Source organism: Telopea speciosissima, chromosome 8 (genome assembly GCF_018873765.1).
Source record: "Telopea speciosissima isolate NSW1024214 ecotype Mountain lineage chromosome 8, Tspe_v1, whole genome shotgun sequence".
In the NCBI taxonomy this organism is placed as follows: Eukaryota; Viridiplantae; Streptophyta; class Magnoliopsida; order Proteales; family Proteaceae; genus Telopea; species Telopea speciosissima.
Genome location: NC_057923.1, coordinates 64,988,186 through 65,015,213, shown reverse-complemented (window position 1 = coordinate 65,015,213; position 27,028 = coordinate 64,988,186). Strand labels below are relative to the sequence as shown.

At 40.6% G+C, this 27,028-nt stretch overlaps 1 protein-coding gene across 1 annotated transcript in view; it reads left to right on the top strand.

Annotated features, from left to right (window-relative positions):
• Positions 1-22,892, top strand: part of LOC122671316 (protein ABC transporter 1, mitochondrial) — a 29,030-nt gene extending 6,138 nt beyond the window's left edge. The window contains exons 3-8 of the mRNA XM_043868459.1: positions 4,826-4,978; positions 19,532-19,690; positions 20,094-20,253; positions 21,275-21,384; positions 21,554-21,670; positions 22,441-22,892. Coding sequence (XP_043724394.1) covers positions 4,826-4,978; positions 19,532-19,690; positions 20,094-20,253; positions 21,275-21,384; positions 21,554-21,670; positions 22,441-22,842 — 1,101 coding nt within the window. The 3' untranslated portion in view covers positions 22,843-22,892. The remainder of the gene's footprint in view (positions 1-4,825; positions 4,979-19,531; positions 19,691-20,093; positions 20,254-21,274; positions 21,385-21,553; positions 21,671-22,440) is intronic.
• The last annotated feature ends 4,136 nt before the right edge of the window (positions 22,893-27,028 follow it).

The window sequence follows — 27,028 nt, the reverse complement described above, 5'->3', positions numbered from 1 at the left end:
CTTCAGACCCTCAATGTACTCTTTTAGCTCTTTTACCTCCTTAGGCAAATATACATTATATAATTCGTATGGTGAAGGCCCCTTCCATCCTAGGCCAGCCCTCCCTGTAGCGTGAAGGAATGCATGATAGTATGTTCCTTGTGCTACATTAGCTGGAATGCCATTGTATAACATGAACTTGCTTAAGTCTTTCCATGCTTCCTCTTGTTTACCACCAAATACTTACGGGATGGTTGGCTGGTTGGCATCTTGTTGCCTAAAAATAAATAGATCCTGCTCAAAAATAGGATTTGTGGAATATACTCTTGGTCGGGTTAGGGGCCGTGGGACTCCAGGATTCTGTCTTGTGTCAGTGTTTCTCCTCTTCTCTTCTTGTTGCACTAGTGCAGCTGAGCCAGATCCACTAGCTCCTCTTGCCTACTCATATCTTCTCATATTCTCAAACTCCAAACTTTGTCTACTATCTGCTAAAGCCTGCTGGTAAATTCTCCACTCAGCTTCTGATTTGCACTCACCAGGTGTAGGCCCATATTCACTATCATCTCCTTCATGGATCTCTACACCAGGCCTCTCTAGCACTGCCTCATCAAACTCTTTTTGTTGTCTTTCCCTCTTAGTTTTCTTTGCTCGTCCTCCTCTCAAGTGTTGTGCCATAGCCTGTTGCACTCGGCTCGAAACATTTCTACATGTGGCAATGTCCGTACTTGTACCAGCCAAATGTTGCTTTAACCTAGTGACTCCTCCAGATAGCAACTTTCCACAATAGTTACATCTGGACTCCATGTTGCCATGCTATATCAACATGGTCCCCCATTGTGTATCAAATGTCTTACTTTTTACACTGTTACATAAAAAAGCATGTATTAGTAACTATTAAAGACTTAAAGTATTGTATTCATAACTATTAAACATAATGTCAAGCTACTAGAACAATGAAATATCTATACCATATTTATCCCCTAACCCTAGTATTGATTTCTTAATTAAAAATAAAATTTAGAATTTTTATTAAAAATATTTATACTTTAAAGTATAAAACATTATAATGTAATGATGTATTTGACATCATTTAAAGTTGGTCATTATGTACATATGTTGTACATAATTTTTCAACAAAAACAGGTATTTTTCCTTAATATTATATATATATTTTTAAATTTTAATAATATTTTTACTAATTCTGAAAATTAAATAATTTTTTTAACGGGTGAAAAAACAAAATGACTCCATGAGATTGTAGAGCATCCAAAGTTGTCCAACATATATGAAAATCACATCCAACAAGAAGTATTCATCTTATTTTTTTTCAATTTCTTTTTTCAAAACAATCATTTTTTTTTTCAGAAAATATAATAAAAAAATAATAACAGAAAAAAAATTCGGACTCCATCAAGTGATAGATCGTCCAAAGTTATGTAACATATCTTAAATTTACAACAATCTAACAAGGTTTGGACAAATGTTTTAAAAAAAAAAAAAAAGATTTAGGGAAAAATTGTTTACCTCTCAAAGATGCTTCAAATTTGAGATGAATCTTGAAGATGTGTAGCTGAATCCTTCAAATGTGCAGCTGATTCAACTCTCCCGAAGGTCAGAACTTGAAATCCACAGGTAAAATGAAGGAGCTTCAAATGGGGAAGAAAATGGGCTTTGGACAAAACTCGACCAAGATATGTCGAGTTCTGTCGAGTTAGGTAAGTTTTAAAGAAGTAGATGGGTTGACCCGAGATCTCGAGTTGAGATCTCAATTTACCCGAGAACTTGACCGAGATAGTGTAATTTTTAAAATTGTATAGTAACTCGACTCGATTTCTCAAAAAACCGAGATCTCACGAGTTCTCGAACCATGGCATGGCCTCAAAATTCTATTATTCAATTCTTATACAGGTACAACTGATGGGGCCTATTTATAGCTTGGCCTAAGCTTCACAAAATAGAAAGTTGAAAATTAGAGAGTAATGAAAAAGGAAACTACTATAAGCATCTTACTAGAGAATATTAAGTCTTGTATGCCAAGTAATCTAAGACTTGACTAAGTAAGACTTAACTAAGTAAACTGAAATAAAATTAGAAAGTAAACAAAAATAGAAACTTAAGTAAATAGTAACTAAATCAACAATAAAATCTACCTTGTCTTGCTATCTTCAGTGGGGCTTCCAAAATCTCAAATATTTGCTTGGATTTCCTTCTCCATACAAGGCGTATGGACCCATAACACTGTTTACATGAACAGTAGTTTGGGTACTGTTCATGCGAATAGCAACTTTTTTTTTGGGGGGGGGGGGAAGTAGTTCGGGCTGCTTTAGGTGACGCTCCATCGAACCAACAAAAACTTGCCACATCATCAGACCAGGCTGCCTCTCACAACAGTCGAATCCACAACCTTGCTGGGCTGGTTTTGGGGCTTGTTCCTGCGGGTACATATGGACTTGTGATCTACATCAGTAGTTGTACTTGATGGCTAAATTTTCAGTGTAAAAAGTTCTTGATGGCAGGTGTCAAAGTAACATGTAGTTTGTGCCAATGAACCTATGTTGTCTATGAGTTCAGATTGGCTGGACATGTTTGTTAAACCCTGTCATTCCCTAAACACTATTCTCATCCTATTTAGGGGTGGCAACAAGTATAGTAGAGTCGGATAATGGTGAGGTTTAAAGGATCGTTATTGGTAGACGTATCATATCGTAACTGAGAGACAAGATACACTAAAAATATGAATGGAAGTGGTTAAGAAACGTATGGAAAGGCTTAGGATACATGTAAAATACAGTTTAAAGTATTAAACTCTATAAATAAGTAATATGTAAAATATATCATGCATAAAAAGAATGAGGTTTCTTACATGTACTAATACCAATACCAAAAAAGATGCCATTTTCAGTTAGGGGGGAGATTTAGGAATTAGGATTTAGATGCTCACATGAGAATGGAAAAAAAATACATGTTTGATGCAATCATTCAGGTTGTTTTTCACTAATTTAGTGATCCATTGCTAAAAACAACACTAAAAATCAATATTTGAGCAAAAAATTCAAAGTTTTGATAGATTACTGTTCTTGCGCAAATCTTGTTTCGATCTTTTATTACAGGATATTTATTCTCTAAGTAATGATGAAATCAACACTACTAGTTCCTCCACCTGATCAGCTGGGCAGCCACCTGTCTCCGTAAATCTGAAGGAGGTCTTGGTCTTCGTAGGATCCGTCGCTATAATATTGCGGGCATCCTCAAATTAATTTGGAAAATCTCCTCTAAGCATGATTACATTTGGGTCAATTTGGTCTACTCCAACCTCCATTTGGACAGCTCCCCAACCTGCTCACCCCTCTTGGGTTTAGTGCAAAATCCTTCCCTTCCACCCCATAGCCCTTAGAGCTACCTCCTCTGTGATCGCCGATGGGACCTCTACCTCCCTCTGGTTCGATCCCTGGCATCCCTTAGGAGTCCTATACACTACCATAGGTGCCCGTTCGGTTTACTCCTCTAGTATCCCTAAATTTGTCCCGCTCTCCACTATTATCTCCGTTTGTCCCCCCCCCCCTCCCCCCCCAATCTCTCTCATTTAGACAAGGTCATTTGGCTCCCCTCCCCTAACGGACTCTTCAGTTCCAATTCTGCTTGGGACTTTGTTAGGCTCCATGCCCCCACCATTCCCTGGAATAAACTAGTTTGGTTCAAAGGTCACATTCCCCACCATAGCTTCAAAGTTTGGAGAACCCTTAACCATTGCCTCTCCACCCAATCCTTTCTCGTACGCCGTCACATACCTGTCTCCCCCTCCTATATCCTTTGCTGGAATGGTATAGAAGACGTCGTTCACCTTTTCTTTTCCTGCCCCTTAGCCTCCACTATTTGAAAAAAAAAGCCTTAGATTCCATTTGGCCCGTAGTAGGAGACTTTTACTCTTCGCTCCAGAGTGGCTTTGGTTGGATATGGCTTTTTCAGGCAGTTCTATCTGTGACACCTCCAGCAAGCTTAAGTTTGGGACCATTATCTCCCACATTTGGATGGAGCGGAATCTTCGAAGATGGACCTCCAGTTCCTGTTCCATTTTATATGATTTGGAAAGCCATCTTCTTTGATGTCAGCCCCAGACTTCATTTGCTCCCCCACTGTTCTCTTATTGATTCCCTGAGGAACAAGCATATTGTTGTCTCCTAGGGTTTAGTGGTTTCTCTTTTTCAGTCTTCTGCCTCACCTTCCTAGGGCTTGAGGCTTTGTATAGTTCCCCCCCCCCTCTCTCTCTTCCCCTTGGGGTTTTGGTAATGAATTATTTATTCACCAAGGGGCTTGAGACTTTACCTCATCTTATCACTCACTGTTGCTACACCAATGTTCCCTCAAATGCATTCATTTCTTACTGTTATATTATGAGTTCAAGGGTATGTATGTCTGTGTACCTATTCTAGAACATTCCCTAGTCTATTATAAATTAAGTGGGGCTGTGATCACATTGACACAAGCCATTATCAATAATCTTAACACTTACCAAAGCCTTACTAGTATTGTTGCTCATCCATCTCAATCAGCTACACTGATTTTATGTTTATGCTGTTTATTGCTAGTTCAGCTCCATGCAACATTATTTGTTCTGTAATTGTGTCGTAAAATCTATCTTGAATGTTATTGGAATGTGTTGATCATACAGCATGAAAATAAAATATCTCTATTGGCAAATCTTCGTAAGGGTATCTTAATGGAACCCCAAGTTGTTTAGGAATTTCACTTTCATGCTCGTAGTGGGATTTTTCATGAAAAAAAAGTCAAGAAATTACTGACTGCAATTCCTCCTCATGTGTTTGCCACTACTGGTGTATACCTATAGATATTGGCTGCTTTGGATATTGTTCGTCAAGGTGCAGATGTCATGCCTAGGAACCAGCTCAATCAAGTTTTGGATAATGAATTAGGTCCTGACTGGTCCACAAAGCTGCAGAGTTTTGATTATGAGCCACTGGCTGCTGCAAGTATAGGCCAGGTGAGTGGTTATATTAATGTTCCTCTCATCTCTGCTTCTGTGTATTCACTACTTTTCCTTTCATGTGATTCATCAACAATTAACATTGTAAAAATAGTGTTGGCACTGGCACTGGTTGAAGGTTGAAGCCTTTTACCTTAGCTTTCTCATCCTTCACAATGTTAGAAACTATACACAATCAGGGTATAGCCTGGTTTTTTCTCCTGAAGGTGTATAGGTGTATGGTATGTGTGTGAGATGCAAGGTAATGTAGTCCTAGGTAGGTAGAAGACCCACTAGGAACCGGTACTACAGGATCTGCTATGAACAGGCAGTTCGATTGGTTTAAAATATGGATTTAGGTCAAAATTAGGGTTAGGGTTTGAAGGGTTGGTTATGCTGGGCAGGTGTAGGGGAGTCTATCAGTGAAGGTCCAGTGATGGATTGATAAGAGGAAGTGTGAAAACTTAAATGGCAGCAAGTTAGGGTTTCGGGTGTCGGGTTTTTAAAAAGAGTGAAGTGAGGGAATCTAGGGTTTAGAGGGGGAATTAGGGCAAGGGCTTCAGGTCGAGTTTTCTGGGTGTAGAAAGGGTATCTCGGCCAAGGTGAGAAGGTCTGATGATGGCTGGATGTTGCTGGACTGTAATTTAGGGTTTTGGGTTTTAATGGGAGTTGAGGGAATTTAGGGTTTTGATGATGGGATGGGGCAGAGGTTTGGATGGAGTGGAGGGGATGTACTGGGGATGCTGTGGTTTGAATTTGAAGTGATTCTGATGGAGGGTTAGGTCTGTGAGTGATTAGGTTATGGGAATTTGAAGAAAACAAAAGGGGAAAATTAGGGTTGGGTTGTCGAGGGTTTAGAAGAAGTAAGGGGATGGGGATGTCTCAAACTTACTTGCAGTTGCAGAGAATAATCGGCAGCAACAGAACCTTGAATAAAAATTGAAACTTGCAAAGAAAAACTCGAAGGAGAGTTTGTACGAACCACCCAGGCTTCACACCGCAAGGTGTCGATTGGATCACACACCAATCCCACCAGCCTTGATCAAACACAAGACAAAAATCTTCAATGGAGAAGAAGAGCAGCAAAAGCTTTTCATTAATATCAAAATTCGTGTTTAAAAATGGACTCCTAAACTAAAAGACTCATAAATGGACTCCTAAACTAAAAAGGAAAGGCCTAACTCAATCTTTAACCTATTAGGTAACCTAAACTGACTAGGAAATTAAAATAACAAAGGAAATAGACTCAAAACATGGCTAGACTTGTAGAGTCCTAATCCAGCCCAACTTAAATAACAATTAAATGGTCACATGACCACTTACCCAGGTCACATGATCACTTAAGTGATCACATGACCACTAACCAAATAAAAAGAAATTTACTAACTAATCCCATATTTAACCTTAATACCCATATTTAAGGCCCATAAAAGTGACCTATTACATAGAAAACCCATGGGATCAAAGACCCAACATGTATATAACCCAACCCTAGACTTATTCCTAATAAAATAAGCCCATTTCGGTGATGAATCTGCATCACAAGGCAGAGTGGTACATGCTAACAACACCTTTCTCTGGACCCACTTCCAATATTGGGGTGTGTCTCACTGTCTTGCTGTGTAGGAGGATCCCCAGTTTCAATCTAACCAACTGTTGGATGAAACCCATCTACAGATCAACTGAAAAAAAGAAGAAGATGGAACTGGTGATGATTGACATGTATTTTTCTACATGCTTCTATAATTTGAACCTATCCAAATATCAAGGAAAAAGTTTTGGAAGACCTGAAGATAATGCATACTTCTAATGGTTAAAAGCCATTTAATCATGCTAATTCTTGTTGATTAAATCTGTTAGATGGGAATGTCTGTGATGTCTCAAGCCTTTGAACATTAGAAACTTGGGAAGTTAGAAGGGCCTGAAACCATCGCAAGTCGTTTGTCCCGAGACCCTAAGATTATACCAATAAATAATACTAGTATATTCTTAATTAATAATGGGATATTTTCCAATGAAATAATTTAATTGGAATATTCTATCTTGATTCATATGTTTATGTCATGTACCTTACCTTAAATTATTAATATGTTTATTTTCCAAAATAGCAACAACGACAATGATTATTACCCTGGGTCTATTCCACTATATGAGAAATAGAAAAGATGTGGTCTCCACTAGTTGCTGCTGAGGTCTTCCTTTTTGAAAGATAGGTTTAGTTTTCCAGCAAACAAGAGCCAATGTTTAGGCACAATAGGTTTAGTTTTCCTGTTGCTGTTCTCAAACAGCTAATCTATTCTCTCTTTCCACAGGCCCAAGTGAAAGCAAAGGGGTCTAAATTTTTTTTTTGGGTGAATAAAAATTCATTACCAAAGAGAGAAAACAAGAAGCCCCAAGAATTCAGGGGGAGAAAAAAAAGAAGAGAACATCCTACAATACATGGGGCTAACTGACCCCTTGGGGGAAGGGGAGAGAAGAGAAGAAGGGAGACCCCAGGAAGCAACAATGAGCCTGTTCCTTGGGGAGTTCACACAAGGGGGAGGGGAGAATGGGAGAAGGATTTGGAGCTGACATCCAAAGAGATGGAATCCCAAATCTGTCTGAAAGACCTAGAGTTGGTAGTCCATCTCCTAATGTTGCGCTCCATGCAAATATGCGAAATGGTAGCCCCAAAAGCCAACAAGCCTATTCTATCACATTGCGAGTTACCCCCAAAAGATTTGATGATCCACTTCCACTCTCTCTGAAAAGGCAGAATACTTCTTCTTCTGGGCCAGCATTTGATGAGGATTCCAGACCAAATAGTAGCCGAAAAAGAGCATTCAAAGAACATGTTTCCAAGTCACCTGATGCACCGTCTGATGTCACTCCCTTCCACTCGGGTCTCTTCTGTCTTTCTCTCTCTCTCAAACCAAAAAGTCTCCAAGTCAATTCATATGGGTCTTCCTCCGAATCCCTTTATAATGCCGAGCCAATTGCACCGGTAAAAGACTTCAAACTTCATACCTTCTCGCTTGTCTCTCAGAACCTGACTACGCATAGATCGTTTTAGATCTTTTCTCTCTCTCTCTCGTCTTCTTCGCTTCCCATTCTTTTGATTTATGGACACAAGAGGAGGACTCTCCATTGATTCTGATCCGCCAATATGGGAATTAAAATTTTTCCTTTTTTTTTTTCTCTCTCCTTCGTGATTCTGCCCTAAGGACAGCCACCACCGCCAGCTCTCCGTCACCCCCACCAGCCCTCCTCCACCTTCTGCCAGCCCCTGCAGGCCCCTCCACCACCTACCGCCCCCTCCGCCAGGCCCCGCAGACCACTCCACCACCTTGTTACCTCCACCAACCACACAGGCCTCTCGCCTCCCCTCTTTCTCGCGAGATGTTCTCTCCTCTTGCCGTATTTTTTCCCCACCCTTGGTGGTGAGTTGACTCCCACCGAGGGTTCTTTTTCTTCCCTCCTGATGTTCTGATTTTTTTTTTGGAGGCTTTGTTTATTGGTTTCTGTGATTTTTCTAGCCACCATGCCTGACTTTTCGGAGGTCACTACTGCTTCCTCTGGTTCTAATGGTTCATCCCAACGTGACTTTTTTCCGTTTCCGGTGAATGCCATCAAATTAAATGGCAGCAATTATCTTTTGTGGTCTCGTTCATGCTTGTTCACTATTGGTTCATGTGGTCTATCTAGCTACATCACGGACACTCAGGTCAGACCTACCAAGGCTGGTTCTGCACAGGATCGATGGATGGATTTTAATTTTTTGGTCGTGTCTTATCTGGTTAATTCCATGGACCAAGAAATTGTCGGGCGTTACCTTCTCCTTGATTCGGTTGCATAAATATGGAAGACAGCCCAGGACACCTATTCTCAAGTTGGGAATGCCGCCCAATGCTATGAACTCTGTCAGAAGATCCATTCTACCAAGCAGTTGGAGTTGTCCCTTTCTCAATATTATAATACCATGTGTACTATGTGGTAGCAGTTGGATTTTCTGGGCACCTTTACTGCAACCTGTGATGTTTATGCAACGGCCTTCCAGAAATGGGAGGATGGTTTTGCATGTTTTTTATTTCTTGGCTGGATTCAATATTGAGTTCGATCAGATCCGGGCCAACATTCTCAATCGGGATCCTCTCCCAACTCTGGAGCAGGCATATGCAATCTTTTCAGCTGAGGACAGTCGGCGTACAGCCATGGTTCATCCTGTTACTCAGGAACGATTGGCCCTTATTTCTGGTTCCCAGTCTTCTGGTGGCAATTCTTCCCGTACTGCTACTACTGATTGGACATCTGGTGATCGCCCACCCATTAAATGCGCTCACTGTGGGAAGGAATGGCACACCAAGGACCAATGTTGGAAGCTTCATGGTCGCCTTACAGATACTTGTGGGTGTGGGAAGGGTGGTTCTAATCAGCCCAATAATACTCATGCTCATCAGGCATCTACTGAAGAACAGCCTGACCAATCTCTTTCCCAAGTTGTGGCTGAACTGCAAAATCTATAGGATATGGTGAATCGCTTGGACACATCTTCTTCGGCATCTGTATCTCCTTCAATGGATTCTTCGGCTATTTCTCTGCTTGTCAATCCCACTACACCTTCTTCCACAGGTATTTCATTTGGTGGGAACTACACCTCAGTCATGCCCGATTCTTGGGTTATTGACTCAGGGGCAACCGACCATATGACAGATTCTTCCTCTCTTTTTTACAAATATTTTCCCTTTATCTGGTCATAATAAGGTTTGTGTTGCTGATGGGTCTCTGTCTCCTATCTCGGGCATGGGATCCGTGCAGTGCACTTCCTCTCTTGGCCTTTCATTTGTGTTACATGACCCTAAATTCTCTATTAATTTGCTTTCCATTAGTAGCCTAACCAAGGTTTCTTGAACCATTGTTTGTTCTAGGACTTGGAAACGGGCAGTACGATTGCATGTGGTAAGGTGGTTGGTGGTCTGTACGTGCTTGATAGTTCACGGGCAGCTTTGACATCTCAGTCTGCATATTTTGATTTTGATTCTGCATTGTTTTAATTGAATAATTGGCATCGTCGTTTGGGCCATCCGCCGATTGGTGTTTTATCTTATTTATTTCCTAGTTTATTGAAACAGTGTAATAAACATAATTTTTCTTGTGATGCTTGCACTTTGGCAAAGCAAACTAGAAGTGTTTATCCTATTTTTGATAATCGAAGTTTAAGTCCATTTGGTTTGATACATTCTGATGTGTGGGGCCTTGCCCGATGTGTTTCTACTTCTGGGTTTCGATGGTTTGTCTCCTTTATTGACTATTTTAGAGAGACCATTTGGGTCTACTTGATGCATAGTAAGAGTGACGTTTTCACTTGTTTCACCCTATTTCATAAAATGGTCCAGACCCAGTTCGCCGCCAAAGTGAAAATTCTCTGGTTAGATAATGGAAAAGAATACATGGATTGTGCCTTCCGCTCCTATTTGGGCACTCATGGAATAATTCATCAGACCTCTTGTGTGGATACCCCTGCTCAGAATGAGGTTGTTAAACAAAAGAACTGACATTTATTGGAGGTTGCTCAGTCTCTTATGTTCGATATGGCTGTTCTTCCTCGTTTCTGGGGTGATGCCATTCTTACAGCCACTTACCTTATCAATCGGCTTCCATCATGCATCTTGGGCGGTCGCTGCCCATTGGACATTTTGTTGGGAAAATCCACGTTTGTTGTGGCCCCCAAGGTTTTTGGTTGTGTGGTATTTGCCCGGAATCACCATGTCCACGGCAAGTTTGATCCTAAAGGACTGCGGTGTCTTATTCTCAGCTACTCAGCTACACAGAACGGTTATAAATGCTATCACCCTCCTACAAGGAAAGTTTTTGTTACCATGGTTGTAGTGTTCTGGGAATCTGAAGCTTACTTTAAACAACTAGTACCTCTGCAGGGAGAGGTTCTACGAGATGAAGATGTCCCTCTGATTGCTCCTCTGGATATTGATATATCTACTATAGAGGATGCCTCTGTTGAACTGGAAGATGGGATTACAAGTCAGGAACAAGAAGTGGGACAGCAGCAAACAGTCCAGGGGAAGAATAATATGCAGACTTACTCTCGTGGAACTGATTTTCCTTCTTATGGCCCTCGGTAGAAAGAGACCACCACCTCTGATTCTATGCAGTCAGAACCTACTCCAAGACCTACTCATAGTCATCTTCTTGGTAAGCTTCTTCCTGATCCCAGTCTTGATTTACCCATTGCTATTCGGAAACCAAAGCGGAGTTGTACACAACATCCTATTTCCAATTTCGTGTCATACAACTCTCTAACACCTTCATTTCATGCCTTTGTGTCTTCGTTGTCCTCTGTTACCATCCCCTAACAATTGGCAAGAAGCAATAGCTAAACAGAAATGGAAGGATGCGATGAATGAATGCTTGCCCTTGAGAAAAATCAGACCTGAGATTTGGTAAATCATCCACCAGGAAAGAAACCCGTTGGCTGCAAATGGGTCTTTGTTGTGAAGCACAAATCAGACGGCTCAGTGGAAAGATATAAAGCCAGGTTAGTTGCCAAAGGATTTACTCAAACCCAAGGAATTGATTATCAAGAGACCTTTGCTCTTGTAGCAAAGATGAATACTGTGTGAGTCATTATTTCCTGTGCTGTGAATTAAGGTTGGGATCTCTAACAACTTGATGTGAAGAATGCCTTTCTGCATGGAGACTTGGAAGAGGATGTCTACATGGAGATACCTCCTGGTTTTGCTTCTTTAGAAACTCAGGGAAAGGTATGTAAGTTGAAGAAGGCCCTGTACGGTCTAAAGCAGTCACCAAGGGCTTGGTTTGGTCGCTTCCATAAAGCCATGATTGCATATGGGTATAAGTAGAGTAATGCTGATCATACCTTGTTTGTAAAAAAAGTGGGACAACAAGTGACAATTTTGATTGTCTATGTTGATGATATAGTAATTACAGGCAGTGATGCACAAGAAATTCAGAAGTTGAAGATTTATCTGGCTACCGAATTTGAAGTCAAAGATTTGGGGAAGTTAAGGTATTTCTTGGGAATTGAGGTTGCCTATTCAGCCAAGGGCATATCTCTCTCCCAGAGAAAATATACCCTAGATTTATTGAGTGAAACAGGGATGCTTGGTTGCAAACCGGCAGATACCCCTCTTGAGCCTACCATACACTTGAAGAATAAGGAAGGTGACTCGGTTGATAAGAGTAGCTATCAGAGGCTAGTTGGCTGGTTGATATATCTCTCACATACTCGACCAGATACATTTGTTATGAGTGTCGAGAGTCAATACATGCATGATCCTTACTCCTCACACTTGGAGGCAGCATACAGAATTCTCTGGTACCTGAAGTCATCTCCTGGAAAAGGAGTCTTGTATTCTCCATATAGTCATCTCCGGATAGAAGCATACACTGATGCAGATTGGGCTGGAAGGATCAGGTTATTGCACATTTGTTGGAGGAAACTTAACTACTTGGAGAAGCAAGAAACAAGCAGTTGTGGCCCGATCTAGTGTTGAAGCCGAATTTAGAGCTATGGCACAAGGTATTTGTGAACTTCTCTGGCTCAAGGGACTTCTTCAAGATTTGGGTTTGAATGTTGATCTTCCAATGCGACTCTATTGTGGTAGGAAGTCTGCAATCAACATTGCTCACAACCTGGTTTAACATGATCGTACCAAACGTGTTGAGATTGATCGGCATTTTATCAAGGAGAAGTTGGAGCAACGAATTATTTGTATCCCATTTATTCAAACCAATGAGCAATTGGCTGATATCCTTACCAAAGGAATTAGTAGTAAGTTGTTTTTTTTTTTTTTTTTGGGTAAATGAATATATTACCGAACCCCAAGGGGGGGGGTAGGGAAGAGAGAACCAATATACAAGAAGAGAAAAAAGAAGGGGAAAGAAAAGGAGTGGGGAGGGGAAAAGCGCGACCAACCAGCCTCTGCAGAGGAGGAAGGCCGCAAGAGGGCAATATCAAGGCCCGAAAAAGTCAAAATGTGCCCGTTCCTAAGGGTGTCCATGGAATGCCTCTGCCGGATACAGCTGAGTTTGGAAGACACATTGAAGGAGATGGCTTTCCAAATCAAGTCAAAGGATCTAGATTTGGAAGTCCATCTCCTAAGGTTTCTTTTCAACCAGATATGGTGAATTACAGCGCTAAAAACTAGCTTCCCAATAGTGTCATAGATGGAGCTCCCCAAAAAAGTCTTAAGCAACCAGAGCCATTCACGGTCAAAACTCCGGGCCCTTCTACTATGTGGCCAAATAGATGACATGGCCTTGTTCCAAATGGTGGAGGTGAAGGGGCAGTTAAAGAAGAGGTGAGGGGTGTCTTCTCGGCCAATCCAACAAAGGTTACAAGAGGGGGGGTGCGGGGATGGTGCGGTGGATGAGGAAGGCTTGGGTGGCGAGGCAAAGTCTGAGGGCTCTCCAAATAGTGAGGCTATGGCGGGGGATGTGGCCTGTGAACCAGACTAATGTGTGCCAAGGGACAGAAGGGCTAGGGTCTCTGGAAAGGTTCCAAGCTGAAGAAGAGGTGAAGATACCATTGGGAGAGGGAAGCCAGATAACCTTGTCCGCACAATGGGATGGGGTGGACTGCAAGGGGGGGAGCGTTTCCCAGATCTAGGAGATGATGGCAGGGTTAAGAGATGAGGGCGGAGACCAGGAGCCAGAAGAGATGAGGGCAGAGACAAGGGCATCCTTTGGGAGACCAGAGGAGTAGATGGCTCTGGGACCAAGCAGATTATAGAGGATCCCTAGGGGGTGCCAGGGGTCGAGCCAGAGAGAGGTGGAGGTACTATCAGCAATGGAAGAGGAGATTCCATGGAGAGCAAGGGGCTAAAGAGAGAGAATCTTATGCCAGATCCAAGAGGAGTCAGCAGGGATGGGGACTGTCCAGATGGAGTCGGATTTAAGGAGATGAGATTGGAACCAGGAATCCCAGATTGAGTCCTGGTGGGAAGAAATTTTCCAGAGGAGTTTAAGAATGCCCTCCGTGTTAGAGTCACGAATACGGCGGAGACCCAGACCATCCTGGGATTTAGGGAGGCAAATAGACTTCCCGCTGGCAGGGTGAAGAAATCTGGGGGTGTCTTTCCCTTTCCAAAGGAAGGCACAAAGGATGCGTTCAATGGCCTTGATGGTGGAGTTAGGGATGCAGAAGATACCTGCCCAGTAAATGTAGGAGGCTCGGAGGACCAAACGGATACATTCAAGTGTTCCAGCATAGGAGAGAAGCTTGCCTTTCCAAAGCTGGAGGCGCTTGCGGATGATGTCGAGCATAGGAGTACAATGGTGGCTCAAGAGTCTGGTAGGAATCAGGGGGAGGCCAAGGTAAATGACAGGAAGGGTGCCTATGGAGAAGCCAGTAAGCTGGCGAAGGGTCTCTTTGGTCCGAGATACCACAGAGAAAGATTTTGGATTTGAGGAGGTTGACTCAGAGATCAGAGAGAGATTCAAAGAGGTGGAGAGAGTCCATAATGGCAGAGATAGAGGAGTGGGAGGCCTTAGAAAAGATCATCAGGTCGTCGGCGAAGGCCAGATGAGAGAGATTGGTGTGCTTGCATTTAGGGAGGGGAGAGATAAGATGGAGATCAGTTTTGGTTTGGAGGCTCCTGGAGAGGACTTCCAGGGCAAGGGAAAAGAGGAAAGGAGAGAGGGGGCAGCCTTGACAAATGCCCACCTTGGAGCGGAAGAAACTGGCGGGGGTGCCATTGACGAGGACAGAGAAGGAGGGGGAGGAGATGCAGGCGTAGATCCAACGGATAAAGACAGGGGGGAATCCCATGATGGAGAGTACATCACAGATGAAATCCCAACGGATGGAGTCAAAGGCTTTGTGGAGATCGATTTTCAAAAGAGCCGCAGGGGAGTGAGATTTGCGGTCAAATCCTTTGACGATCTTGGAGTAGAGGATAATATTGTCCGCAATGCTTCGGCCGTAGATGAAGGCCGATTGGTTGGGACTGACGAGGGAAGGACTGACAACCCTAATCCAATTGGCAAGAATCTTGGCAATGAACTTATAAATGAGGTTACAGAGGGAGATAAGCCGAAAATCAGACAAAGAAGTAGCCCCATCTTTTTTGGGGATAAGGCAGATGAGAGTCTGATTGATCTGAGGAAGCTGACCCGGCTTGAAAAAGAAACTGCGGATGGCTTTGAACACCTCTCCTTTAAAAGAGTCCCAACAGCTGAGAAAGAATCCCATGCTGAAGCCATCAGGACCAGGGGCTTTGTTAGCCTTATGAGAGAGAATAGCCTGAGAGATTTCCTCATCAGAGGGGATGGCTATGAGGGAGGTGGAGAGGGGAGGAGGAATGAATTTATCAATGAGCCCAGAGGGGATAGGGGAGGGGGGGAGGGAGGGGTTAAAGAGAGCGGAGAAGGAGGAGGCAGCCTCTTTAATTAGTAGTAAGTTAATTTGTCCTATAATTAGCAAGTTGGGCATGTTTGACATGTATGCTCCAACTTGAGGGGGAGTGTTGTAATATGGGTTCAAGGATAGAATTGTCCTAGGGGTAATTTTGTCCTTGTACCAATTCCAGAATGTTCCTCTTTACATTATAAAATATAAATAAAGATGGTTGTAGTCACTCTAACTCAAGCCAGTATTCACGGAATTCAACACAAACCAAACTATTATTACAAAAAATCCAAAAAGGAGAAATCCCTTATCAGAAAAGAAAGATTTACTAGCCCCCGGGGTGGCTGAATCCACCAGACACAAGAGTTACCAAAACAATAAGCACTTGACGCCAAGTATTGGGCCTCCCTATTGAAGGCACGGGGATTGAACCTAAAATCTACAGACAAAATCAGAAATCGAAAGTAAGATGTTATATAAAATTATTTTAGATGATCCGTCCAAGGTACAGGAACAATCCTGTAAACTACGAATACTGGCAAGGCAATCACTAAGGACCAGCAATGCTGGTAAGCAAAAGGCTTTAGCAAGAAGAATCCCATCCTGAATGGCTTCTGCTTCCATTGCAGCGGCAGAGAAACTGAAACCTGTCTTGCACTTCACAGTAACAAAGGATCCCATATGGGATTTGATAAGCACACCTTCACTTCCATTTCTGGAAGAAGCATGCCAAGACTGTCAGAGTGTAATAAAATGGACTTACGGGAGGTTCCTAGGAGGGGGAGAAGTCACAGCACCACTATCCAAAACTTGTCCAAAATCTACCAAAGAACTACACACATGCCCCTCATGAATGGTACACCACAATAGCAGCCATGGTACGATCAACTCGATTGAATATTGCATTATTTCAAGCCTTCCGAATCTGCGACAAAATAAAAGACCCATATAAAAATCCATAAGTTTGGGACATTTATATTTAACAAGAAGGTAATTAAGCCAATCCAGGAAACACGTACCGTGAAACTCTTGGGTGTTAAAACATAATGGAGATACTAACCAGCAAGTAGCAGCAAAATGACATTTGAAAAGAGCATGGACAATGGTTTCCTCACTACTCAAGCATAATGGACAGAGGTTATTAGTAGAGAGATTCCGATGAGCTAATAAATGTTTAACTGCAATAGAATTAGTGCAACATCTCCAAATGAGCATTTTAATTTTCGGAATTAATTCCAGATTCCATAAAAATCTCCAAAAAGTATTGGGGGATGAAGTAGAGTGATAGTGATCTGTAAGAGAGCAATAGTAGGCTGATTTAACAGAGAAACACCTGACTGGGTTAAGGCCCAATTCCAGCCATTCTCCCTAGAAGATATACTCGAGGGGATTTGAGCAATGGCATCCACCTCATTGACTGAGAACAAGGATCTAAAAAGAGCCCAGTTCCGTTGTTTTGATAGTTGGATAATGAGATCCGAGAACTTTAGAGACAGAAGGATGAGAGGAAATGCTATTGATTTGACCCCCTGGAATAGAAGGCAGCCAATGATCTTGATTACAGTACAACAACAACAACCACCACAACTCAACCTTATCCCAACTAATCGGGTCGGCTACAAGCAACCGTGCAATGACAAAAGATTAATAAAAGTAGAAAGAAAAGAACATAATAGCAATATCGACACGACTCAGCAACATTCTAACTAAATGATCTTGATTACAGTCCTATTATAAATACCAAATAACAACTCATGGTGTAAATCGGTCCAGTTCCTAATTGGTTCCAGTCCTAAGGGATTAGGACCAGAACCGGCCCATTTATCTTAGTTCCAAACCTGAGATCCGGAATCGTTTATTAATGGGTGGAACGGTTGTTCCTAGTCGATTTTAGGCGCTATTACAGTGTCCAAATTTCAAAATTTTTAACTAAGCATATAAATAATCAAATATCCATTCTTAAGCATACAAATAAAACTATGAACCAAAATACTTATCAGGAAATCTCCATTACCAAGCATCCCAATACATCCAAAATCCAAATAAACATCCCTGATCATAACCCAACTTACATTAATACATTATATATGATTAGATGCAAGTTTTAAAGGGGCCGTGGCTGTTCCAGATCCATCCGCTTCCAAACTGGTGTTTAGGTTCTAGAACTGTTGGGAAACCTGTCCCATTTGCTAATCGGTTCCAAAATTCAGATCCATAACCGGACCAATAACTGAATGGGTGGGTCTTCAATTCTTTGGGTCCTGTCTGGTCCTAAATTGACACCCTTACAAACAACTATCTCTTCAAAGTTACCTGAACAAAAACTAATTTAACCTGATCAAATACCTGTTATAGAAGACTCCAACATAAACTATTTACTAACAATAGTACATTAAATACGTAACTAATAAGGACTCTTTTTAGACTAAATTAACTAAACAACATATGGGACCCACACAATCTTATTTATATACTTAATTTCGTGTATAGGAGTAAGTACCCAAATATGGGCTTATAAAAGAAGCCCGTTACAGTAATAAACCCAAAAATAAGAAGCCCAAGGCCATAGAACCCAACCATGGGCCAAAATAAAGTTTTCTAAGGCCCGAGTGGCCCAATTGAACATCAATTCCCCCTTATTTGAAAAAACTGGCACTTGAGTTTTGTAAAACAGGAGGATCATCACCAGTTGATCGACATTGTGGAACACTTGCTTTGATTTGATGGTGATCCAAAGCTTCTCCTAAAAATCAGCAACAGTCCACTTCTGAATTCTGCCGGGATTTATGGAGGAAGAAAAAAATCAATTGTCTCAATCTCCTTACGAATAAGGCTAAGTGATAACTCACCTATTGGAATCTGTTTCTGGGGCTCCATGGCTTCAATCGGACCATTAATTAATTCCTCTTGTGCCCGCATTGTTGGTGTTGCTTCAACCGGCTTTAAAGAGCTATCGCACTGCAACCCTTTCAAGACAATAGTATGTAGTAGATCTGTAGGTGGAAGGGTTTTAACATGCATGGGTGATTGAGTTTCCTTCACGATCAAGGATGAACTTCTGTTCTTCCATCCCTGATTGACCAACTATGATGATATGCTTGGAAAAAGGAAATACATGGCATCTAGTACCATCAAAGTGTGTTGAGAAATTGACAATTCGATGAAAACCTCACTGTCAGATTCAATGATAATCTCATCCGTCTTAGACAACATCTCTACCATGGAGTGCAAAACAAAATTCTCACTTCTTCCTTCGTCTAAGAATAAAACAACATTTTTTATATTGGGCAAGTGAACTCTAGTCTTGAAAATAAAGGTATCCATGGCCAGATAAGGCTTTGAACCAATTAATGAAGATCGAAGAGGACTTGCTGGTGGTGGGTTTTATTTAGAAGGAAAGAAACTGTTATCAATGGAGTTCCAAGGATAGGGAAGAAAGGGAATAGAGGAAGGGAAAAGTCGTGGGAAAGAGAGAGAGGATAGAAAAGGGATAGAAAGAGAGGCAACAACTTAATATTAACTGAGTCAAACTAATTTTCCATTTCAAAATTCCATAAATTCGTGTAGGTTTACTACCCAATTTATGAAGACCAAATAAACTGGCTTTAGGACTCCTAAACCAAATAAATAACTCTCTCTTCAAGTTGGACTCCTCCTAGATTATACTAACTTAACAGCACAAGGGACCTCCCACACAATCTTATCTATATACTTAATGCCATTTACAAAATTAAGACCCCAAATATAGGCTTATAAAAGAGGACCATTACATTAATAAAAATAAGGAGTCATGGTCCATAGAACCCAATCATGGTCCAAAATAAAATCTTCTGAGGCCGATTGAGCATAAAAAATCCTACATATTGCACTTACCATGCATGGTATGGCCCTATGGTTTCCCTTGGAAGACTAGTATTACAGTTCAGGTTAATGTTGCATATCAGTAGTCATTTTCCTTCTGGTTTTCCCAAGCGAATCTAATGAAGTTGTATCTTTTTCTGTGCAACTTAAGTTCCAGACACAGATCTTTTTGTTTGCAGTATAATTACTGACAAAGTTTAACCTTGAGTTCATGTTTTGTTTTTCAGTTGTTCTTTTTTCTTCTTTACTTTAATATTGACTGCTAAATATCTTTTCTTTATAGAAGTGAAGGCTGTATCCAGATATTTGTGTCTTTTGCTATTTTTCCTCACCAATTTAATTTTCAGGTACATCGAGCTGTCACCAAGGATGGGTTGCATGTCGCAATGAAGATACAGTACCCTGGTGTCGCGGATAGCATTGAAAGTGATATTGAGAATGTGAAGCTACTTCTGGATTATACTAATCTTATTCCTAAAGGGCTTTATCTAGATAGAGCCATGAAGGTAGATGCTGGTTCATTAGTTTGTTGTCAGTTTTATCTGAGGAGACTCCAAATACCTTTTTATTATTAATCTAAAAATGTAATTGAATTTTTGAAATTCAGCGTGGAACCTTTTTTCCCGTTGCTGCCTCTTCTCATTTTATCCTTGCTAGTAGTCAACATAATATGTCATTCTCTGTCCAGAGATATGTGTGAATCTATTGTGCATCTAGGTTATATTCCTGCACCCTCATTCTAATGGTATTTAAACTCAAACATATCTTATGGTATTAACTTCTTATTTCTTCGCTTTAATCTTCTGTTCTGAATGCTTTTGGATGAGTATTCATTCGCAGAAGAAACTAAGTGGACCTCATAATTATATTTAATACCTATATTAAGATTAATCCTGGAATCCTCTGCAGGTGGCTAAAGAGGAACTATCACGCGAATGTGATTATAAGTTGGAGGCAAGTAATCAAAAACGATTTCGTCATCTTCTGTCCGTCACTGAAGGATTCTATGTTCCACTTGTCATTGATGATATCTCAAGTAGAAGAGTCTTAACGACAGAATTTGTGTCTGGTAATTCATTGTTTATCCTATAAATAACCGTCTTCCTTGAATCTTGAGATGGTTCATTACCACTTCAAGTCCAACATTCCATCTTCTTGTGATTGAGCAACCATATTTTTCCTTCTCAAATAATTATAATGTGGTGCAAAGAATACAAAAAGAGGGAAAAGCCCTAAACAGTGTGTGTAGCTCCAGGACGGAGTACCAATTGAAATTACAGTACAACGACTAGGTTGATATTTTGAAGGGAAATAATGCATTTTGAAATTAATATAGGTCCCATTGCAAAAAAGGCCATACATACTGTCATCATTTTCTATTTCAAAATACTTACTAGAAATGTGCAGTGCTTTGATGTAAAACCACCAACGATTGTGAACATTTACTTTGAACCCCCCTCCCCCCTCCCCCCTCCCCACCCACCAACACACACCCAAAAAAAAAAAAAAAAGAAAACCTCGGAATGAGAACTCAACAATCAATGTTTATAAGCAAGTAAGGAATTTCAGTAAGCAATATCAGCTGCAAGAAGAGATCCATGTAAAAAATGATCTATTCAAATTTTCAACTCAATATACAATAATTGAGGAACTGAACATTTCATTTTGCATCTCCTTACTTGCTTATATAGATGATTTAGACACTCATGTAATGGAGGTGTTCAAACTAGATGCCAAGATATGAGCCTCTCATTAAATATAGGGATCTCCTTTGCGGCTCCTTAAGATGGTAATCTGGTGAATGATAATGAAAAAATAAACCTTCCATGGTATTCTGAGACCCTGAAGAATAGCAAGAAATCTACGCTATGGCAGAACCTCCAGTGGTCTCAAGGGATGAATGGCTCTGAAAATCTCACCATTTTCTCGGGGGCAATAGCTAAAATTTGAGTCAGTTGATTGGCTGGCTCCGCTGGAGGTTTGAGTGATTGATTCTGTATGTGTAAACTATCTGTTTCATAATGCATTGTTGGATCCTTCAATCATCTGTTTCTTCTAAAATGTGGTCCATATTTTCCCTCTTTTTATAGGGGTTCCTATTGATAAGGTGGCCTTGTTATCCCAGGAGACTCGTAATTATGTTGGAAAAAAGTTGCTCAAGCTCACTTTGATGGAGTTATTTGTTTTTCGTTTTATGCAGGCAGGTCTTCATTCTTCTCGTGTGACATTTTTTATTCATTCACATAATATTTCGTCTCATTTTCCTTTTGCAGGAAAGGGTTCAGTCCTTCTAATTGTAGAGAAAATGCTTCTTTAGTCTTAATGTTGCTTTGGTCGTACGACGTAATGACAGCTTTTATTTAATACAGACTGATCCTAATTGGAGCAATTTTCTATATGATGAGAGCACAAGAATGATCAATCTCATTGACTTTGGGGCTGCTCGAGATTACCCAAAGAGTTTTGTTAATGACTACCTAAGAATGGTAGGTCTGAGATGCATTCAAAGTTAGATATGTTTTGAGCTTGACTTCTTCAACCTGGTTTTTCCATCTCATATATTTCTCTCATTTATATTGGTATTCCCGAACTTTTCCCTTTAAAACCTTTAATTTCTCTTTCAATAAAAAATATCTATAATTTCCGTAGACCTTATTTTCTTGTGAGAAATTGATATAGTATTTTGTTTTACTTCCATGCAAAGATTGGTCTAAAATTTTCATGAGATCTTGATGCCGTGTCAAGATGGGCTTGGGGCATCGTAAATGGCCATGTTGCTTATGAGGGATTGTGACCAACCATTGGTGGCCCTATCACAGAGATTGTTTAGATAAGTAGTCAGCCTAATCCAATGAGATAACTAGTTAGCCTAATCCAATGATCACAACCTTGTATATCGACTGTAAGAATTGATAGAATTTGCTAATAAAAAGCTACTGATAAGTTGGTTGAAAGTCGTTGGATTATGCTCACTTTTGGTGGAAAATTTTTAGGTTGGACCCCTTCCTTTAGTGGGTCCTGATGAACCAATGCCTATTCTATCATGCCGCTTTCGAAGATATACTGTGAGTGCCCATTGAAATGCTCAAACTGGCTTACTGATATATTCAAGAATCCTTTTAATGGGATCATGTCAAATAAATGATGGTATTAAAATTTTGTTTTTACATATTGAGTAGCTATTCAAATGTAGGTTCAAGACTTCTTTATTTTTATATATTGAGCAACTGTTCCATCCATTTGAATATTGTATCAGGTGCTTGCTTGTGCAAACTGTGATAAAGATGTGGTGATTGAAACGTCAAGGAGGCTTGGGTTCCTTAATGGAATGGAATCAGAAATAATGCTCGAGGCTCATGTCCAGGCTGGTTTTATTGTGGGTTTACCATTCTCGAAGCCAGGTGGGTATGATTTCCGCTCCACAAACATCACACAGAGCATTTCAAACCTTGGGGCAACAATGCTGAAGCACAGGCTGACCCCACCGCCAGATGAAGTCTACAGTCTTCACCGTAAGCTCTCAGGTGCCTTCTTGGTCTGTATCAAACTTGGAGCTGTTGTACCATGTAGGGAACTGTTGCTTGAAGTCTATGAGCAGTATCGATTTGGTGATGAAGATGATGATGGAGAGATCTTGTCCAGCGGCTCAATTGCATAACATTGTTTCTCAATGTCTTCATTAATTGATCTGTTAGTAGTGTTGGAATGTAATTTTGTGTCAAGCTCCCCCCCCCCCCCCGGTCCCAGTCCCACTCCTCCAAGGGTATCAATCTCAATAATTTAAAAAAAAAATCATTTCTGGTTGCAATTATTAAAATATTTTTGGAACTTTATATTTTGGTTTGGGTAGAAATTGAAGAGAAAGATGTGATGCTGCCTGCCTTGTTTAGCTCCAAGATACAGCTCACATATGGTTTTGCTGGAAGCATAATCTTGGCGTAAGGCTAAACTATAATGAATTATTTATTATGTTGCCCATACAGCTGGAGCTAGTTATAGATTTGGGTCCTCTAATTTTAAACCTAATTTTCATTTAGTAAGCAATGCTTAAGTCACTAGGTCAATGCCACGCCAACAACTCGGGTAACAATCTCAGTTTCTTCCCATTTCCCTGAGACGTACCTCAATTATTGTATGGGACTCACATCAGTCTTTGGTACGGTATACCTTTCCGTGGGTAGACTCCGATAATCATAGCCTGGATCCCACTCCGGCATGTACTCCTCGGGACAAGGGGCTATGATCACCAACATCTGAACCCCTGTTGGTAAGGGTTGTAGCATTAAGGAATTGACATCCTTAGCCATGTGCATCTAAATAGCATCGTACGAGGTATATTGTGCTCCCGCATCCCATATTACAGTACACCATACCACTTGTTTTCAAGTCGACTACGGCGTCTATTCTATCACAAATATTCACAAAGCATATTTCACAGTACATCGTTCACGTTCATAAATCACAAATAACGGAAACAATAATTATCACAGGTAAAATTGGAATTTAAATATGCAATTAAATACTGATAATTATATTCAAGAATGAAGTCATACATTCTTAAAATAATCAAAGTCTATCCTCACTTACCTTGTTATGATCGAGATAGTGATGTTGGGTTTCGTTCGGTATCGGTGGTCGACGCAACTTGACGAGCAAATGGTAAGGTCCTATGAATGTTTAATCATATCCAGTGTTAAAAAGCGTCAAAACCCATGTGGAGTCCTAGGGTTACCCCGTGGTACAGTTGGATAGGGTCTAGGGCGTGTTTACCAATGAAACAGCATCTCAGGTTGATGAGGCAGTCAACCGGGATATCAACCTGAGATGGCAGTGTTTTAAAAATTGAAATAATTATTCTCTGGTTGATGAACCAGTCAACTGGGACACCAACCTGAGATGACAGTGTTTTAAAAATTGAAGTTGCATTCTCTGGTTGATGGTCCAATCAACTGGGACATCGACTAGAGATATCAATAGGTGTAAAACTGAAGTAGCATTCTCTGGTTGATGACCCAGTCGACTAGGACATCGACCAGAGATGCACAGCAACCCCAAAAATGCAGAAACAAAATCTTTAATGGGTTTTGGGTTGAATTCTCATTCAATTGATCATAGATGTTGCTTACGTGATCATTATTATGAATGGAACCATGGTATGATCGATTTGTATGGAAAAGTCGAGGTTTTGAAGGTGGGTACAACCATGACGATAATTTCATGGATCAGTTCTTGGATAAAATAGTTCTATGTGGCTGAATATGCATCAATTATTTTAATTCAATCCCTAGAACTGTGAATAGGTTAGTGCTCAGGTTAGCAAAGAGCTAGGGTTTATATATACGTGGGTTTTAGCTTCTAATTCCACAAATTAAAACCCAGTTTCATAAACTACAAGAATTGAAAGAACATGATTCATTCCAAATCATCATGGATTTAGTAGGATCCACTATGGTTTAATTAATTAGAGAAAAGATGAGGAAGTGAGGATTTTACCTTAAGTTAGCAAATCCTCCCCAATCCGGCACCTTCTTCTCCCTTTCTTCTTCTTTTTCTTCTTTTCTCTACTTCTCTGTTTCACTCATATGGGTGGAAAACATTGCAGGTGAACGAATTAGTTTTAGATTAATTTTAATTTCCTTTTCTACGTTAAACCTTAAGTCGGTTAGTGGGGTGGATAGATGTTAGTGTTTTTTAATTAGTTAGAATAGTGCAGAATGTCCCACTAGATATGTTTAGGTTGATTTTTATATTAAGGGCGGTTTAAGTATCTGAATAATAAACTGCTTAGGTGTCATATAAGTCTTTTGTAGGTGTCATTAACATAATCCAAGATTCAATTTGTTTTTGATAGGTGTCATTAACCTAATACTCACATAATCCAAAATTCAATTTTAATTCAAATTTGTCTTTTTGTAAGATTTGATTTGTTTAAATAAATAGCCGACCCTTGTGCGGGTAATTGGATTTTGTGGGCCCCATATGTCACACCCCCATCCCGACAAGGGATAAAATATAATAAAAAGGGTATGACTAGGATGCTTACCAACATCCTAAACCGCCTCCAGGATCATGGACGCAGTGGCTTGCCTCACAGTCATATAAATGAGAATCAGATCAATTATCAGAATAGCGGAAGACTTATAATAAAGACTGTTGATCCTCATTTAGGGAATAATTGCAATGGTAATAAATACATAAGGTGGATTATCCTTGAATTTAAAAGTTAATACAATTGAAATTGTTTGATAAATACAGAGAAATGAATGAAACATACATCCAAAAATATAATATCGAAAGCAACAAGGAGTAAGGATAAGCATCAATGGTCGTAGACCAACTTTCGCATCAACATCTCTTACCGAGTCCTTCATCATCCACCGGTACCGTACAACCTGCATCACATTCTAAAAAGAAGGATTTCCCTAGGGGTGAGCTTCCACTAGCCCAATGAGCAGGAAATTGAATCCACACACACACAACAAATATAGGACTGCAAGCCGAACCTGATGAGCAAACATCATTGACGTCCCATACCACCAATGATGATTTACACATCAGATCTGATTTACAGTCATGCAACAAACACAACAATATGATATGTAATATGAATAATGATGATGATTATGATGAGATGTAATGCATGCATGGATGCTATGCTGTGTAGAGTAATTGAATTGTATCCCTGGTACCGGAACACACCCTCGATCCCCAACGATACAACACCATTAATCTACGACATAGTAAGGCCATATCCCTGGTATCGGAACACACCCTCGATCCCCAACGATATACCCCTAACTACGTCAGTGGAAGCCTGCCGATCCCAGAACACACCATTGGTCTCCCAGCAAGCCTTCGATAATCCCAAGCCACAGTACCAGAACTTACCCCTGATCCCTGGGCTAGATTATCAATAAGGCGATACGGCGTAGGAACTTACACATCTACCTTCCGTATCCCTTTAACACAAATATCAAATCAAATATACAACATGCTATATAAAACTATCGTATGGAAAGGTATTTCGGGTGCATCGACGTCCCATGCCATCTAGTACCCAGGTACCAGCACGACACGGCATATGACAGGCCAAATTTAATATATGAAGAAAGACATTAAACAAACCACAATATTATCTCATACAATTTCAGCCACATTTGTAATACATAGTCATCAATTATCACACACATGAACACATTCATAGATAAACAGTGTAAACATGTATTTATGCATGAAGTGCATCACATAACATGAATGCATCAAGCACAACATTTAAACATAAAAACACTCAAAATAAAATAAGATCCAATCCCCACTCACAATATAGTTCGTGTCCCGTTGATTTGATTCGTTGTTCGATGACCGCTAAGTACTTCTCCTCACACAATTAATGAAGCCTAGGATAGTGTAGAAGAGTGTTATAAATGGTGGGGGAAAGTCCCTTAGGAAAAACCCCATAAATTACATAGCTTGCAGGCCTTTAGGGTAGCACGGATGCAAGCACGGTTGTAGGCAGGGCTTTGCATCTGCCCTTGCATTCGATCAAGGCATGATATAGTTTTGAAGGTGTTCTTTAACCCAATTTGTCCTACTTGGATCTTTAAGTCTCAAGGACAAGGGAAGGGTGTCCTAGGGTCCACTGGGGCCTGATTACATCATTAAATTCATTGGGTCTAGAGAACTCAAGGGATTGAACTCCCAAATATCACATTATAGGATTTTGAGTAATGAAACCCAAACTCAGCAACAAGGTTGCAAAGAGGGGTTCTAGGATTGTACTTAGAGGCAAGGCCTCATTAATGAGGTCCAACACTGAACCAAGGTCACCCCTTAGGTTCCAAGTG